The 18,078-nt window shown below is 38.6% G+C and overlaps 1 protein-coding gene across 1 annotated transcript in view; it reads left to right on the top strand.

Annotated features, from left to right (window-relative positions):
* DNAH11 (dynein, axonemal, heavy chain 11) overlaps window positions 1–18,078 on the top strand; it is a 436,577-nt gene that overhangs the window by 168,334 nt on the left and 250,165 nt on the right. Inside the window, 6 exon segments of the mRNA XM_006832223.1 lie at window positions 1,782–1,920; window positions 6,972–7,064; window positions 8,615–8,809; window positions 9,986–10,063; window positions 13,072–13,228; window positions 16,371–16,519. Of these exon segments, the coding sequence (XP_006832286.1) occupies window positions 1,782–1,920; window positions 6,972–7,064; window positions 8,615–8,809; window positions 9,986–10,063; window positions 13,072–13,228; window positions 16,371–16,519 (811 nt within the window).

Below are 18,078 nucleotides of genomic sequence, written 5' to 3'. Positions count from 1 at the left end.
CAGAATGTAGTCCAGGTCTACCTCTAGGTCATTTGTCTTGGACATTTTATCTTGTTTCTGGACATGTGCTGATATAGTCATCTGCTTTAGCTTTCTGGACATGTTTATTGTTTATCTATGGCCTTAATACATAATTGAGTATGTGGTTTGGTGTTTTTTATGCTTTCTGATTGCTTCCAGGTAGATGTGATCAGGATATGGTCTTCCGTTTTCACTCTTCTTATTACTTAACTCTCCGAGTAACTTTCACAGAACTTGTCTGCCTCCCTGGTAATGGCAGTTAATATTGGTTCTTGCCTGGGTTTTGGTGTTTTATAGGAGTGTGATTGTAACTTGACTATATGGCAGCAGTTGCTGTCTCTTCTTGGGTAATATAGGTAAAGAGTCCCTCAAATGTAGAAGGGGGAACATAAAACAGCAAAACAGCACCAGCAAGAAAAAGACAAAAAAAAAATTTAAATACCAAAAAAATCAACAACAACAACAACAACAAAAAAGACAAAACTAGACTGAATATTGCAGTCTATAAGCAGAAAAGGGAGAGGAGGGAGAGAAGGAAAATAAAAAATCTTCAGCCTAATATGAGTATGACTTTAATGTCCTTTCTTCAGCTTCTTGCCTTCAAAGCTGCCTGAGAAATTTCAAGATGCCACTGTTGGTTGTTTTGCTGTACCTCAGGATTTAATTTAATTTTGTAAGTGTAAAATAAATAAATTTGCTAGTGTTTACTGCAGTTACTCTTCATCTTTACTTCTCCTCTCAGAAGTAAAGAGTAAAACATGCAGAGAAAAAATAAGAAGCCAGCTCAAATAGAAGAGATTTTCAATCACTAGATCCAAGGAAATGCTGGGGAATAAACAATTCGAAAGGTGTGAATTAGACTAATTATATTTACAGAACTGGTATGTGACTATTAGTGGAGTGTATACTTAGGATGTCTAGAAATAATTGACTTATTTACTCTTGCTTCTTCTTTGCACTTGACTTAATTAAATGGTTTTTTTCAAACATTGCTGTTAATGGCAGTTGTCTTTGGGGGACAACTTTTAACTTTTTGAAGGTGATGCAAGAAGAAATTTGAAAGCTGTGTTTTCCTAAATGTTCACCTGAGAAGCTTATCAAGTTGGCTTCTGTCAGTGGCATGCTAAGAGACCTATACTAACTTAGGAGAGCTGATGATTCAGTTTTCATGGATTTTGCAAGCTCATAACTAAATTTGGCCTGATTACATTAATAACTTTCAGTTAAACACACTACACTAAAAATAAAGGTAGTAAATACTCAAAAGTCATCAATTCCTTATTAATTTACTAAATGTTACTAATATTTATGCATTTCAGTTATTTACTTCTATTGTGCTATGACATGTCTCTTTCCAAGCTCCATGTTTAGTGATGTCATGTTGATAACTTGAATTTGACCATAATGAGCTTATTTACCATGGAAACTATTTTGGGGGTTCCCACTGACCAGCCTCGAGCACAGAAAGTCACTGCTCATATCTCTGCACTAAACTTTGCAAAACATATCCACAAATTTTCTTTAAACTCCCATAAGAGGGCTTCTCCACTTCCAGACTTTCCATCTTTTTCTATATCTCAGTAACTAATTGGACACATTTGAGTTGACATAAAGGCTCTTTTTAGCTATGATTTACCAGAGGTAATTGTGACCTGTTTGGGAACGGTTAGGATGTTGGTACAAATGAATCACATGATTTCGGCAGCTTGTACTTATTACTGTATCACATTTTAAAACTAAATTGTGTGTTTACTTTTTAGACCCTGTGCTATGGTGACTCCAGACATTGAGCTAATCTGTGAAATCATGTTAGTTGCTGAAGGTTTTGTGGACGCGCGCTCATTAGCCCGAAAGTATATTACGTTGTACAGGCTCTGCAGGGAACTCCTTTCCAAGCAGGTGAGGAGGAGCCTTTTGCTATCTTTTTCTTGATTTTTACTTTATGTTAAAACAACTTTTGAAGTGTGGATGCTGAGTAAATTATCATTCTAATTGCAGTTACACATTTTCCTTAAAATGTTAAAAACCTGTTTCTTATTATTTGTGAAATTATATTAGAGAAATTAAATTGGAAGCCTTTTGTTTGTAATGTTTTATTTGTATTTAACACTTTTTATCAATGGGCTATGTGAATGTCCTTAAACTTCATCAGTGTTATATTTATAAGTGTAATTTTGTGGTACCTTCCCTTTTGTTTTTAAACTTTTTCTTACGAATTAAGTGAAGGTTTATGCAGAAGATCATCAGTTTTCCATTCAGCAAATCATATACTTTGTTTCACCTTACTTATTACAATATCCTCCATGCAACAACAGTTATCCCATTTCCTGCCTGTGGTTCCTGCTTCCATTCTACTCCCTTTCCCATCCCTTCTCAACTTTGTCCCTAGGTAAATGCTATTCCTTTGATTTGGACTGATTCACCATTCCATGGTGAGCATACCTTACTAGTGTTGTTGTCCCCTATATACCTATACTGCCTGGCTGAAAATTGGGCCATGAGGGTGGTTTCCATTGTAAACCTGAAGGGTGGTCAAGGGCCATAGTCTCAGATTATGTTCCAGGGTTGTGTATAGGTGCTGTCTTTTCTTAATGGGGATATTATTTTGTAGTAAGACAGGGAAAGAGTGTTCCTAAGAGGGGAAGCAGAGTTAATTTTCTGAAGAACACCTCAAGAAATGCTAAATGAAAACCTTCTCATCTGTTGGTAATCCTTGATTTGAAAGCAGGGTTGGCATTTTCCCCCTTCCTTTTGCTCTACAATTTCCTAGTTCCTGAAATGGGTCAAGCCAACACACTTGCTCTCTAGCCTCTAATCATGAACTTATGGAAGGGTCAGTGAAGTTGCTGTTCAGCCAAAAAAAATGCATAAAAATCACATCAGTATTTTAAATTCAGTTTGTGGTCACCTTTGACATTGGGTCTTTTAGTGACCATTCTTTATTTCCTGGTAACATTATTCTGCAACTGTCCCATAAGGAAAATATTAAGACAATACAACTAGAACCCCCTAGCTTACTGTGTTGTCATATGTATCCATTTTAACTTACTAATTTTTGGGGTGAGATGTGAAATCTGAGCGACAAATCCATGTTGACCTTTGAATAAGTACAAATTGACATTTGGGGGTAAATTATGCTAAATTTAATATTGTGGTGAAACATTGATGGCAGTGTTATATACAAAAGGTAGATGTGATCTGAAATTGCACATTTTATATTATACATGATATATTTTGTATACATAGAAAATGACTGGAGTCCTGGTGTGGCACTGTAAGTTAAGCTCTGAACTGCTAACCGAAAGGGTGGCAGTTCAAACCCACCAGTTGGTCCTCAGAAACTATATGTAGGGTTACTATGAATCAGAACCAACTCAATGGCACTTAACAATGACGACAACAACATAAAATGATTAGAAAATATATTGTAGTTTTTCACAGTTGTCTTTGAGTAGTAAAATTATAGGTACTTTTATTTTCCTCTTCATTCTAGTTTATATTCTCTATTTAAAATAGTAATGAGTCTATTTTAATTTTATAATGGAAAAAGTCAGAAGAACAATATGACATTGAACCCAGGGAACATGTAATTGCAACTACATCTATTCAGTTATGTTTAATCGTTTAGTGAGCATCTACTAAAATCAAGTAATGTGTTTATTGCTGACAATGAAAGGGGTAAGAAACAAAGCAAACATAACAAGCAGCCAGATTTCTGACTTCAGATAACTTGCTTTACATGAAATAAAAATGGAAAGAGAGTAGAGGAGGAAAAGATTGTTGGAATTCCAAGGAAAAAAGGAACTGATATTTATGGAGCAGGTGGTGTGGTGGTCGTTATGTGCCGGAACCGACTCAAAGCGACCCTGTACAGGGTTTCCGGGGCTGTAAATCTTTACGGGAGCAGAAAGCCTCATCTTTCTCCCATGGAACAGCCGGTAGTTTCAAACTTCTGACCTTATGGTTCGCAGCCTGATTCGTAACCACTATGCTACCATGTATTATTTTTCTAAGTCTTTACAAGCTTATGAGTTGGGTGTCATTAGCCCCATTTTGCAAATGATGAAACTAAGTGAAGTAACCTGCCCAAAATCTACAGCTAGCCAATGGTAGAGACAAGATTTAAATTCAGGTCTTTCTAATCCTTTCAAGGCACTTGTAGCCAGCCTCAAGTGCAAGTTGCTAGGAAGATAGGGAAAACAGAAAAAGAGTTCTCCATTACTTGAATAAGATGAGGACGAAGAGAGCTGGCCAGCATAGCAGAGCTAAATTAAGACAAAGTTCACTAGCATGTTTCCTAAGCTACAGGATGATTGAGAAGAATCCTTGGAAATTTCCCTTTAAAAAAAATTATTGTGATAAAATATGTGTAAAAAGAAGTTTGCCATTTTAACCAACTTTTAGGTGTACAAGTCAGTGACATTACTTATTACATCCCCAAAGTTGGGTCACTATTACAGTTATTTCTAAAGATTTTCATCATGCTAAACAGCGGATTAGAACCTTTTCAATAGTAACTCCTATGCTTCCCTTCTTTCAGTCCCTAGTAACCATTAATAAACTTAGGTCATCTGCTAAATCTAGATATTTCTTCAAAGTGGGATCATACAATATTTGCTCTTTTTGTGTCTAACTCAGTGTTTTCAAGGTAATTGATGTTGTGGCCTATAACCAAATTTCATTCCTTTTGTGGCTGAATAATATCTATTGTATGGATTTTGTTGATCCATTTATCTTTTGATAGACACTTGGGTTGTGTCCACCTTTGGGCTATTGTGAATAATAACTGCAGTGAACGTTGGTGTATATGTGTGTCTATTTGAGACTCTGCTTTCAAGCCTCTTGGATTAATATCCTGAATGTTTTTGGCCAAAGGAATGATAAAAATGGTTATTTTAGCTTTTTTTTTTTCTCTTTTGGCAATGTTTAAATGTTTGGGAAGGTCCCTACATCTTCTTAAATTGTGTTAAGAATTTTTCTTGCATCCTCTCCATCTGTACTCTTATTGCCATGATTTGACCCCCTTTAATCTCCTTTCCCCTCTAAACTTTGATCTTCTCCATTCTGCTTCCTTCTGAAAGTCTAAATCTAATTATTTTGATCATGGGCCACATTTAAAAATATTTTTTTTCTATGGAAACTCAGCATGCATGCCCATGCACATATACATAATAGAAACAAAATGTTTTAACCAAACACTTTATTTGCAATACACTGTGGTAAATTTCCTGACATTCTGGTCTATTTTATTATCCAAAAATGGTGGTCAAGACTCACTAAATGAATTTCATTATCCAGTACTAGACTAAAGGATATATGTATATATGGTATTTTCAATAACCTCATATGCATGCGAAAGCTGGACAGTGAATAAAGAAGACGATAGAAAAATTGATGCATTTGAGTTATGGTGTTGAAGGAGAATGTTGAGAGTTCTATGGGCTGCCAAAAGAACAAACAGATCTGTGTTGGAAGAAGTGCAGACAAGAGTATTCCTTGGAGGCCAAGATGGCCAAACTTCCTCTTTCATACTTCTAACATATTGTCAGGAGGGACCAGTTGCTGGAGAAGGATATCATGTTTGGTAAGGTGGAGGGTCAGAGAAAAAAAGGAAGACCCCCAGCGAGATGCATTGGCAAAGTGGCTGCATCAGTGAGCTTAAGCATGGCAACAATTATAAGGTTGGCCCAGGACCAGGCAGTGTTTTTTTCTGTTGTGCATAAGGTCGCTATGAGTTGGTACCGACAACAACAATACATTGATTCACTTCCCACAAAACATTTTTACTCACATTAATTCATTTTACTCTTACCACAACCTTGTGCAGTAGACCTGTTTAACATTTGTCTGCCAGTTTGATGACACTGAGCTTGTAAGATTGACTTTCCCACAAGCACAGTTGTGGGACATTTCAGAGATGGGCTGTCCCTCGGTGTATTGTAGCTGGGACCCAAAGTATTCTACAGAGAAATTGAATCAATAGGAGAAAATTGTGTGTGTGTGTCTGTGTGTGTGTGTGTGTGAACAAATTGGCCACAAAGTTGTAGAGACTGGCAAGTCTAAGATCTTAACATCAATCTCACAATTTGGAAATTCAGGGAGGATCTCTCTCAGAAGCCTGTTTTTGCTGGGAAGACCTTCATCTGATTGGATGAGTCCCACCCACATTATCAAGAATAATTTCTGTTACTTACAGGTAACTTGTAAATGTTAACCACATCTATGAAATACCTTCATGGCAACATTTAGATGGAGTTTTGGCCAAGCAACTGGGTCCCATAACCTAGCCAAGTTGGCACATAAAATGGTCATAACCAGTCACATCTAATCAGTGAGTTAATTCAGCAGACCTTTACTGAGCACCCAGTCTGTTCTAACCCTAGAAAACAGTAGTGGATAAGATGTGAGAATCGACCCTCAGGAGGTCAGAGCCTGAGAGAGAAATCCATATTAGGGATACAATGGAGATACTGGTTTATAATTGAATTTTCATACAGATTTTACTATAGTAAGTGTCAGCATCAAGGCAGGGGCACCAAAATGATTAAAAGAGTAATTAGGGCAATCAAATATGAAGTTGGTAAAGTCAGGTGGTCACTGGACAATTAGAGAAATGCGCTTATGGTTGAAAGAGGTGGAAATACGTGAGTTAGAAGGTTGATTGAGAAAAGAGCAAGGGAGACGGTGCATTGGGCAAATACTGCAATTAAATGTTATAGAAAGAAGAGATTTACTGACCCAGGCAGAGAAGTAGGCACAAGAAACAGAAGGATGCTGCAAAGGCCTGGTTTTCAGAATTCCAATCTTAAAACAGATGGAAATACTGTTTTAAGAAAACTTTAACGTATGTGCTTGTCTGCACTGTTTTGCACTTTGGGCTTTTACTTGTATAGTGGTAATCTTATTCTCTTACAAAATTTTGAGGAAGTGTACCTATGTTTTGATTTCAGGATCATTATGATTGGGGACTTCGTGCTATTAAGTCTGTCTTGGTTGTAGCTGGCTCCCTGAGACGAGGAGATAAAAATAGGCCTGAAGATCAGGTACTTCTGTGCTAATATGATTTTGTTGTATGAGGCACTAAATGGTTCCATATAAGTGGAAGTATATACCTGGAGGGTGTATTATGCATAGAATGGTTCTAAAAAATGTAGCATCTGTTTTTAACGTAGTGTATTTTGAGGACTGGCATTTCTTATGTTATAAAAGGCCACAAGTGTTCTTGAGTACAAGGATATGAATATAGGAAATAAAATGTGATTTTGTAAGTGCTTATGAAATTCAACCACAAAAAGTATTTTAAAGGTCATAATCAAGTATACTGTTTTGCATCTAGTGAACCCACGGAAACAGCAAGTACATGCAAATAATACTCATAGCATGAATAGGAAGCTAATGCACGAGGGGTTTGCACAGTTTGCAAAAACTGTATAACTCACGTGTTATTTGTATAAAAATATGGTAATTCCACAATAACAGCTTGATTTCCTGTGAGGAACGTTTAAAAAATACAATAGAGGAAATACGATGGAGTTGGAATGTTAAACTTGAAAAAGTCAGTAGAATGGGTAAAGTATGTACATTTCATAGGTTGTAGGATTAGACATGAAGAATGGAAGAGAAACGATGATTGCCAACATGCTGGTCACCCAAAGCTTCTAAGAAAATGTTTACTATCCTTTCTGAGTAGAAAAAAATACCATCTGCCTCATGCACTTGTCCTTAGTAAGTTGTGAGATAAATGGTTATAGACTACTGTATACAAGCAATATAGTTTGAGAAATAGAAAACAAAATCTATTCCTCTAAGATTTTTTTTTATGAGATTTTTTAAAATGTGATTTTCTGCTTTTCCAATATCACCCTTTTCTTCTTAGTCACAATTCATAGTTAAGGTTTTCTCTCAGTTATTGTTTTCCTTATGTTTTGTTATTGTTGTTGAAATACAACTCTTTCTGTTGAAGTCATACTGGTTTTTGAATTACCCCCGATAGATTTAAAAAATTAAAATTAAAAATATTTTGAGGTTCGAGCACAATGATCAGATGGGATTGGTTCATTTACATCCTAGAGTTCGTATATTACAGAGAGAAGAGTCTCTGACTCTTTCTCAAGATCAAAAACAGTTCATTTGGCAAGGCCTCTGCACAGATTTCATTCTGAGGTTGGTTTGTTGTATTGCATGGCGTAATAATTTGTAAGCATTGAACCTTTCTATAAATGCAGCTGAGTCCCTGGATGGTGCGCATGGATGCTGTGCTCAGCTGCTCACTGAAAGGTTGATGGTTTGAGTCCACTAAGAGGTACCTCAGACTGAGAGCGTGGGGATCTCTTTTGAAAAATCAGTCATTGGAAACCCTATGGAGCACAGTTCTACTCAGACACACATGGCTCATCATGAGTTAGAAATGACTCCGTAACAAGTGGCTTTTGTTTATTTGTTTGTTTTTAAAAATAGAACACACCCTAGTAGAGAACAGTATTAATACATATGCTTTAGAGAAGAGGGTTAAAAATAACTTCTTTGGTTAGTTGTGTGTTGGTTAGATCTTGTATTGGCTTTTTAATCATAAATTTTCGATTTTCCTTTCTAGGTTCTTATGAGAGCACTGAGAGATTTCAATATGCCTAAAATCGTGACTGATGACATCCCGGTGTTCCTGGGCCTGGTCAGTGACCTGTTTCCTGCCCTGGAAGTGCCCCGGAAGAGGATACCGCACTTTGAACAGATGGTCAGGCAGTCCACCCTGGAGCTCCGCCTGCAGCCTGAGGAGAGCTTCATCCTCAAAGTAAAAGGATCATTGTTTTCTCATGGAAGTCTTTGGGATTTTCCATGAAAATCACTGTAGTTTAGTACTACTAAACCAAAACACCAACTTATATTTGTTGTTGTTTTTATGTGTTGTTGAGTAGGCTAATACTAATCCTGAATGTATAGGGTTTCCTAGGAGTGGCTGGTGAGTTTGAAGTGCCAGCCTTGTGGTTCAGACTGAACTTGCAGCCCAGGGCTTATCCTACAGTGCCACACTAGGACTCAACTTACAACACACACTGACTTTCATTCCATTTTAACTATATACTTTGAAGACATTCTGATGTGACAGTACTTGCTAAAGTTAATAAAAGTAAATGCTTTATCGTCTCTTTCTGTGAGAAGGTAAAAACACAGATAGGATTAAACCATGGCTTTAAATGTTAAGCATACCTTTAATCACTTTAGAAAACTTACAGGTATTTGGTGACATGCACCAAAAATTTCTTTTTTTCTCTACCCTCCTGATGTGGCACTGTAGGATAAATGCTGGACTACTAACCCAAAGATTGGCAGTTCAAGCCTATCAGCTGCTCCTCGGAAACCCTATACATGGTCTCTTTGATTCGGAACCGACTTGATGGCATTTAATAACAACACCCCCCTTCATTTTAGAATAAGATGGGACTAAAATCATTAGTACATGCTTTCAGTGGGGAAGAAATGTCAACATTTATGAGAACAACTTATGAAGATATCTGACAAATCATAAGACTTACACACATGCTTTCCGCATTTGGACTTGGTGGATACATGAATATTAAACATCCACATTGGCATTCATTTGTAAACTTTCGGCAGCTGTGCCATTACTCAGTTGCAGATGATAATACTTCATCTGACCATCTGACAATCTGACTCAACACCTCATGAAGAGTAATTAGTTTTGTAACAAGCAACCCCTGCTATGAACAGAACTTCTCTGGTGCTTTAATGACTCCAGAAATAATGGTTTGACACGGTTCTTCCTCCTGTGTTCTCTGTGGAGATCCAGGACCCAACTATAGTTTCTACTTGAGGTTGGTTTTAACTTCCCCTGAATATGTCTATAGGGACTGTCTTGGGTTGGAAGGAAAGGAGAGTTGGACAACAATGAGTAGTTTTATCCTTTTACCAACAACTGATTAAAGGTGGCCAACTGTTCACCCTGCAGGTGGTCCAGCTTGAGGAACTGTTGGCTGTACGGCACTGTGTCTTTGTGGTTGGCAATGCGGGCACAGGTAAAAGTAAGGTATGAAAGAACCAATTTTCAGCCATAAAAGGACCAATTGTTTGTTGCTGTTGTTTTTTTTTCAGGGAGGGAGGTGCTGTTTTCAATGTTATTTTAAATAATTCCCCTCAGTGACATCAGCCATAATTTTCAGTACAATCTAAGCCTCTTATTTTTTTAATCAATTAACACTATTGGCACATGGTAGGGTTGCAAACAGGTAGGGTTGAGTTCACACAGGATGAGAAAGCTTAGGTGAAGATTGGGCTTTCCACATAAAGTATTTAGCAGCCTCTTTCTGTGTTTAGATTTATGCCCTCCTACGTTCTTCATCTTTCAGTTATTACATCTGAACTCTTCTATCCAAGGAAAATACCCTAAAAGACTATAGAAGAAGATATCTGACTTGCAGGAGTTTATTAGTTTTACCCAGACTACTTTTTTTTTTTTTTTCTTTCCCAAGCCATCCTAGATTCTACACCCCACATCATTAAGAAAAGCAATCCAAAATATTTCTATTCAAAACTCTTTGAATAATATAGCCCTCTGTAATGCCAAAGCAAGGAGCTCTGGTAGCATAGTGGTTATGAGTCAGGCTGTTAACCCCAAGGTTTAGCTCATTTGAAGCTACCAGCTGTTCCATGGGAGAAAGGTGAGGCTTTCTGCTCCCGTAAAGATTCACAGCCTCGGAAACACTATGCAGGGTCTCTATGAGTTTAAACCACTCCACGGCACATCACCACCACCGCCAGGGCCAAAGCAATAATTGAAGTGAAAGGGAAGCAACAAAAAATCACAGTTTTAGAGGAATCTTTCCTTGGGGGCACAGTGGGTTCAGCAATGATCTGCTAACTAAAAGGTCAGTGGTTCAAATCCACTAGCTGATCCACGTGAGAAAGATGTGTGTCCGTAAAGATTTACAGCCTCAGAAACCCTCTGGAAAAGTTCTGCTTTGTCCAGTTGGCTCGTTATGAGTCTGAATCAACTCGATGGCAATGTATTTTGTTGTTTTTAATTGTAGGTGCATTTCACATAGGATTTACTGTACACAATAATGATATGCTGCGGGTATTTTTAGTTCCCCATTTTTAGGTCACTGCTTGATTCTGTGTGGTCTTACTGGCAACATACTTACTTTTTTTGAAGACAGTATATGCAGAACTACATGTGTTTTAATTCAGGGTGTTTGGAGATAAGCATATTGAGTCGCCAATGACTAAAAATAATCAAATGAGACTTTAGAAAATGGGTGTATTTAGAACTTGCCAGTATTTAGATTGTAACCCAAAGTGGAACAGTAAAAGAAAGCTCTGTACAAGCTTTTTTCCTAGAGAAAAACATAATTGAAATATTAAAGTAGAAAATTGGAAATCCTATAATTATTTTGTTAGATTACATTTCAGTTGTTGGCCAGGGTTCAAGGAAGGATAAAATTAAATTCTGTAATTTCCAGTAGATTAATGATTTCTAAAAATATAAGTTTCATATTCCTAAGGCACTCATTTTCTTTCATCTTTGTTGTTGTTAAGTGTAGGTGAGTCAATTCCAACCCATAGTGACCCTGTATTGGGTTTCCTAGGAGCAGCTGGTAAGCTTGAACCACCGACCTAGCAGTTCAAATGGCTTTACAGTCTGGCACATTAATCCACAGGTGCCACACCAGGACTCCTTCTTTCATCTGGTCATCTAGATGATTATCCAGATAGGCACGTATATGACTAGCAGATTCATTCATCTAGTCATCTCCAATTTTGTTATCTTCAACATTTATTTAAGTGGACAGAATGAGAACATTAACGCTCAGGCCCATGCTATTTAGCAACTTACTCTTCCCCAATGTTTGGCAATTGTTGAGCCATCCCTCAGAGCCCCTATGAGTAGGTCAGGATGAGAAATATATAGAACAAAACTGTGACATTTCAGAGAATGCAAAAAGTAGGGGTTAAGACACCAATTTGAGTAAAGGCATCAATTAAGTCGCTGCACATACACTGAGTTACTACCAAGTGAGTTCTTGTCCTCCAAGTTTTTTTTTTTTGATTGTCTAGATCAGGGCTTGTTGTGGAACTGTTCTGTTCATCATGGGATGTGTAGCAGCATCCCTGGCCTCTGTGCACCACATGCCAGTAGCAGAGCCCTCTACCCTTAATGATGACATGCTCTGGTCTGGAACCCCTGCTCTAGATCACTAGGCCCCAAACATGTCTGCACCAGCATCACTAGCATCACCTAGGAGGTTGCTAGAAATGCAAATGATAAGCCCAACCGGTTGTTGTCTACTGAATTTAGTAAATACAGGGTGAACTGGCAGTCCGTGGGTTTTTTTTTTGACGGCCCCCTAGTGGTGGTTCTAACGTATGCTACATTTTGAGAACAAGTAATCAAAATAATTCAGGCAGGGTTCATTTTATAAGCACGAACGCAGTACTAAATGAGATATAGTCCTTCACTCTGTACACAAGACTTAAAATCTCAAATGGCAAAGTGACTTAATCTAACCCAAATCGTTCAAAGAATCAAGTGAACTGGGAGTCCTGGTGTGGCGCTGTAGGTTAATGCTCCAGACTGCAAAGCCGTTTGAACTGCAAGATCGGCAGTTCAAGCTCACCAGCTGCTCCTCGGAAACCCTATACAGGGTCGCTATGGGTCGGAATCGACTCGACGGCACTTCACAACAACAAGAAGAGATTGTAGGATTAAATTTTTTTCAAGACAATGAAAATCACTGTACGGAGTCCTGGTACGGCGCTGTGGGCTAATGCGCCAGACTGCAAAGCCGTTTGAACTGCAAGGTCACCAGCTGCTCCTTGGAAACCCTATACAGGGTTGCTATGGGTTGGAATCGACTCAACAGCACTTAACAACGACACAACATCTACTTATCTATTTCTACCAATTTCAAGCTCAGTGCACACACAGAATATCTAGAAATATATAATGAGGAAGAAGAATCCTTCAGAATTCTTTTTTCTTTTCATTTGGCTTAAATTAGTATTAATTTTCTCAACTCTTTTCCTTCTTCCCCTTAGATTTTGAGAACACTAAACCGAACATATGCTAACTTGAAACAGAAACCCACTTGGAATGACTTAAACCCTAAAGCTGTGATAACAGATGAACTCTTTGGTTTCATACATCATGCTACCCGGGAATGGAAAGACGGCAAGTGGTGTTTCCTCTTCTGAAGTGTTAAAATTTCCTTTTATTTCTATCCAGAATGCCACTTTTCAGTTCAAGCAAATTTTAGCCATAGTCACAGATTTACTGTCTGTGTATGTTATTGAAATACAGCAGTTCAAAACAGCATTTATAGCCTGTAAATTAAAAATAGATTTGAGAAGTGGTTAAATTGCATTCAGCAGATTTGTACTCAGAACTGTGCATTTTATCCGACGTTAGTTATGCCAGGGTGCCTTATAAACCAGCAGAGAAGTCAACATGAAGGCCCCAGAAGATGTTTATAAGGTACCTTAAAGTTCTGGTATGATGCTGTAGGATCAGCACTGGACTGCAAATCAGATGGTTGGCAGTTCAAATCAAGCAGCCGCTCCTTGGAAACCTAATACAGGATCACTATGAGTCAGAACTTATTTGTTGGCACTAAACAATACTCCTGTGTGGCGCTGTAGGATAAACACTGGACTGCAAGGTCATTGGAACCTCAAAGTCGGTAGTTCAAACTCACCAGATGCTCCTCAGAAACCCTATACAGGATTGCTGTGAGTCAAAACCAACTCAAGGGCTCTTAATAACAATAGTAGAAGGCGGGTTCTAGGGGCCAGGTACAAATGTCCTGGGGTCATGTTTCCTGCCCTATGGTAAACTCTAGCATGACTTCACACTTCAGAAAATGGACTAATCTTGACCTCATCCTTGAAGTCTGGTTCCTTATTACACACTCTTGTTAAGTTCTGTCAAGTCAGTTCCGTGACTCATGTTGTTGTTAAGTATTGTGGAGTCGGTTCCGACTCATAGTGACCCTGCAAGGGGTTTCTGAGGCTGCAAGTCTTTACGGGAGCAGAAAGCCTCATCTTTTTCCCATGGAACAGCCGGTAGTTTCGAACTGCCGACCTTGAGGTTAGCAGCCCAATTTGTAAGACCCTGTATAGTGTTTCCTAGGAGGAGCTGCTTGGTTTGAAGTGTCAACCTTCTGGTTTGCAGTCTAGTGCTGATTCTACAGCACCATACCAGGATTCCTAGATCCACTCAAAAAGCAAATCCTATAGGAATGCACACACATTCCTATTTAGATAGTAACGCTTGTCAACCACGCTAGTCCAAGTTGCCATTATCTCTTGCCTTTTACACAACAGTTATCCCCTCCCTGCATCCCTCCAGTTCATTCCCCACACAGCAGAGGGCTTTCTTCAAAGTATTTTTCTCCACTTTCAGTTTCCAGTGGGTTCTGACCATCCTTAAAATACTTTTTTTCTTCAGCCCAAAAGGCTCTATGTGATTAGTATCCCCACTTTTCCCCCCTTCCCTATCTCTGACCTCATCTCCTGCCCTCTGCCCTTCACTTGGAGAATCTGGGTAGCATAACTGTGTGTTGGCTGTTAACTGAAGGTTGGAGGTTCAAACCCACCCAGAGGCTTTGGAAGAAAGACCCGGCAATGTACTTCCAAAACATCAGCCATTGAAAACTGGCTGGAGTGCAGTTCTGCCTGGACACTTGGAGTCACCCTGTCTCAGAATCCTCAGTGGGAACTGCTTGGTCGATTGGCCCTTCAGTTACCACATATAATCCATTCATACTGACCTCGTACTCCAGGAATGGGCCAAACATCTTCCAATCATGGATCTTCTGTCCATCTGCACCAGCTCTTCCAGTTGTCTGAGCAGTTTACTTCCGGTACTTAAAGCATCTGGTCAAATGTCATAACAGTGAAGCAACCCCCTCTGCTGCTCTTACCTAAAGTAGTACATTCTCCGTTCTCTTGTCTTGTATACACTATTTCCTTAGCTTAAAGGGCAATCTAAATTTACTCTCTTGGCCTAGGTTCTAACTTTTTGTGAAGGACTGTGGTGGGGGGAGTAAGTGGTCCCTATTTATGCTGAAAATCTGTGAAAGCAGTTCAAATCCGTGACTACTAGCAAAGGTTGTTGTTGTTGTTAAGTGCCGTCAGGTCAGTTCCTACCCATAGCGACCCTGAACAGGGTTTCCAAGGCTATAAATCTTTACGGGAGCAGAAAGCCTCATCTTTCTCCCGTGGAGCAGCTGGTAGTTTCGAACTGCTGACCTTGCATTTCACAGCCCGATGCGTAACCACTACACTACCAGAACTCCTTACTGGCTTTTTTTCCTGAATCATGGTGGCAGGTTTCACCAGACACTGCCACTTGCTTTTGCACAAAATACTTCACAGAAAAAAAAAACAAAAACCTGTGTTTGAAACATTCTACTCACTGTAATAGTACACTGAAGGAGCCCTGGTACCATAGTGGGTTTCACCTTGGGCTGCTAACCACAAGGTCAGCAGTTCAAATCTACCAGCAGCTGCTCCATGAGAGAAAGATGAGACTTTCTGCTCCCATAAAGATTTACAGCCTCACAAACCCTATACAGGGTCACTATAAGTTAGAACCAACTCCACGGCACACTACCACCATGACCACCAGCAAATGACATTGAGTTGGAAAAATCAAAAGCTGTTAAACACACCACTGCCAAGAAATGCTTAGATATGGAGCAATCACAAAAAAAGGTCATAAATTTGAAATGTTTTGTGTCTTGTTTAAGTAACAATAACTTGATAAAATGCAAGTCACCCTATCTTTCATGGAGATGTATAATGCATCAGAATACTGTAGTACTTGAATTTTGCTTGTAGACTATAGTTATAGAAAAATAGAGAAAGTACAAATAAATTAACGTTTGGTCTAAAATAGACAGTGAGGAAAAGAGCATGCAAACGAATGAGTTCTTCATCTGGGATAAATTATGAGTTTTATGTTCCTCATTATTGCTGGTGCATGCCATTGTGTCTGTTCCGACTCATAGCAAACTTGTATTGGGTTTCAAACTGTTTAGTTTGAACCACTGACTTTGCTGTTCAAACCAACCTTGCAGTCAGGTGCTTAGCCTACAGCACCATGTACACTACTTTTATTTAACTGACAGAAGAGTTTATAGTAGAAATAAATTAAACATTTACATTAGAAATAGATAACACCTGACTCCGTTATACATTAAGATTGTTTAGTCTTAATAGGAAGGAAGGAGTGGCAATCTGCTTCTGAAAACCAGCCAGTGAAAACTCCATACGTCACAACGGTTGGTAGAGTTACACCCGAGGCCACCATGAGTTCCGGAGCGGCTCGATAGCAGCTAACAACTCTTAATTTACAGGTCTCTTCTCATCCATTCTGAGAGAACAAGCCAATCTTATGCATGATGGACCAAAATGGATAGTCCTGGATGGCGATATTGATCCCATGTGGATTGAATCACTAAATACAGTCATGGATGATAACAAGGTAAATGGCATCTCAGTGCTAAATAGCAAACCAGCTTCTTCTGTGTATTAATCAGCTCTGTTTCCAAGCTGATGTTGATGTCAGTTTTCAATCTTTAACCTACGCACTCACTGTTTTGATAAGTAGCACTTTTCTGATTAAAGTAATGCATTCTTCCTGTCAGTATAAATTTAACCAACTTTAATGAGACATACTTATCTAAGAATTTTATTATACAGGGCTTACCATTTTCTAAAAATCAAATTATTACCTCTTATGTTAGGAGCTCTGGTAGCGTAGTGGTTACGAATCGGGCTGCGAACCTTAAGGTCAGCAGTTCAAACCTACCAGCCGCTCCGCAGGAGAAAGATGAGGCTTTCTAATCCCGTAAAGATTTACACCCTTGGAAACCCTGTACAGGGTTGCTATGGGTCGGAACTGACTCGACGGCACTTAACAACAACAACAAATGTTTGGTTAAGTATGGACAGTAGAAGAAGGAGTTGTGCCGTGTGTCAGGTACAGGAATTTAGCTATTCAATTTAACAAGTTCCTGTAGGTACAGATTGAGGATAAATGCTTTTCTAGCACTTAGCTGTGGTTAATCCAGCATTCCCAGCAAAAGCAAAAAGGTGGTGAAACAAGTCTACTAAAGTAGGTTAGGTCTGTTACTAGAGTCAGGAAAGAGAAATCAGTCATCACCATGACTGCAGAGCATAATTAGTAATCACTTGAAATTAACAGCAATTAGTGTGCTTGAACTAAGTAAGACATTGTTCATCATAAAATAGAGGTCTTAGAGTATTGTTATACTTGGATGAGTTTCTATAGGACACCTGATAATTGTGGTATTTAGGATTGTCAAAAAGAACATATCCAGATCAGTCATGAGGTACAACACTGTCTGTGATAGGATAATATGCATGCGCCTACAGGGAAGCCCAGTTAATGCCACTATTATTCAAATTTACGTACCAACCACTAAAGCCGGTGAGAATGAAATAGAAGAATTCTACCAACTTCTTCAATCTGAAATTGATCAAACAGGCAATCAAGATGTATTGATCATTACTGGTGATTGGAATTCAAAGGTTGGGAACAAAGAGGAAGGAACAGTAGTTGGAAAATATGGCCTTGATGATAGAAATGATGCTGGAGAAAGCATGATAGAATTCTATGAAATCAATGATTTGTTCATTTCAAATACCTTCTTTAGACAGCAAAAGAGATGACTATATACATGGACATCAACAGATGGAATACGTAGAAATCAAATAGACTACATCTGCGGAAAGAGACAATGCAAAAGCTCCATATCATCTGCCAGGGGCAGACTGTGGAACTAAACATCAATTACTCACATGCAAATTCAAACTAAAGCTGAAGAAAATGAAAACAAGTTCACGAGAGCTAAAATATGACCTTGAATATATCCCATCTGAATTTAGAGGTCATCGAAAGAACAGATTCGATACATTAAACATTAAAGACTGAAGACCAGAAGAGTTGTGGGATGATATTAAGAACATCAATACGTGAAGAAAGCAAAAAGTCATTAAGAAGACAAGAAAGAAGGAAAA

This window comes from Chrysochloris asiatica, unplaced genomic scaffold (assembly GCF_000296735.1).
Source record: "Chrysochloris asiatica unplaced genomic scaffold, ChrAsi1.0 scaffold00006, whole genome shotgun sequence".
In the NCBI taxonomy this organism is placed as follows: domain Eukaryota; kingdom Metazoa; phylum Chordata; class Mammalia; order Afrosoricida; family Chrysochloridae; genus Chrysochloris; species Chrysochloris asiatica.
This window is presented reverse-complemented; position numbering and strand designations above follow the sequence as displayed.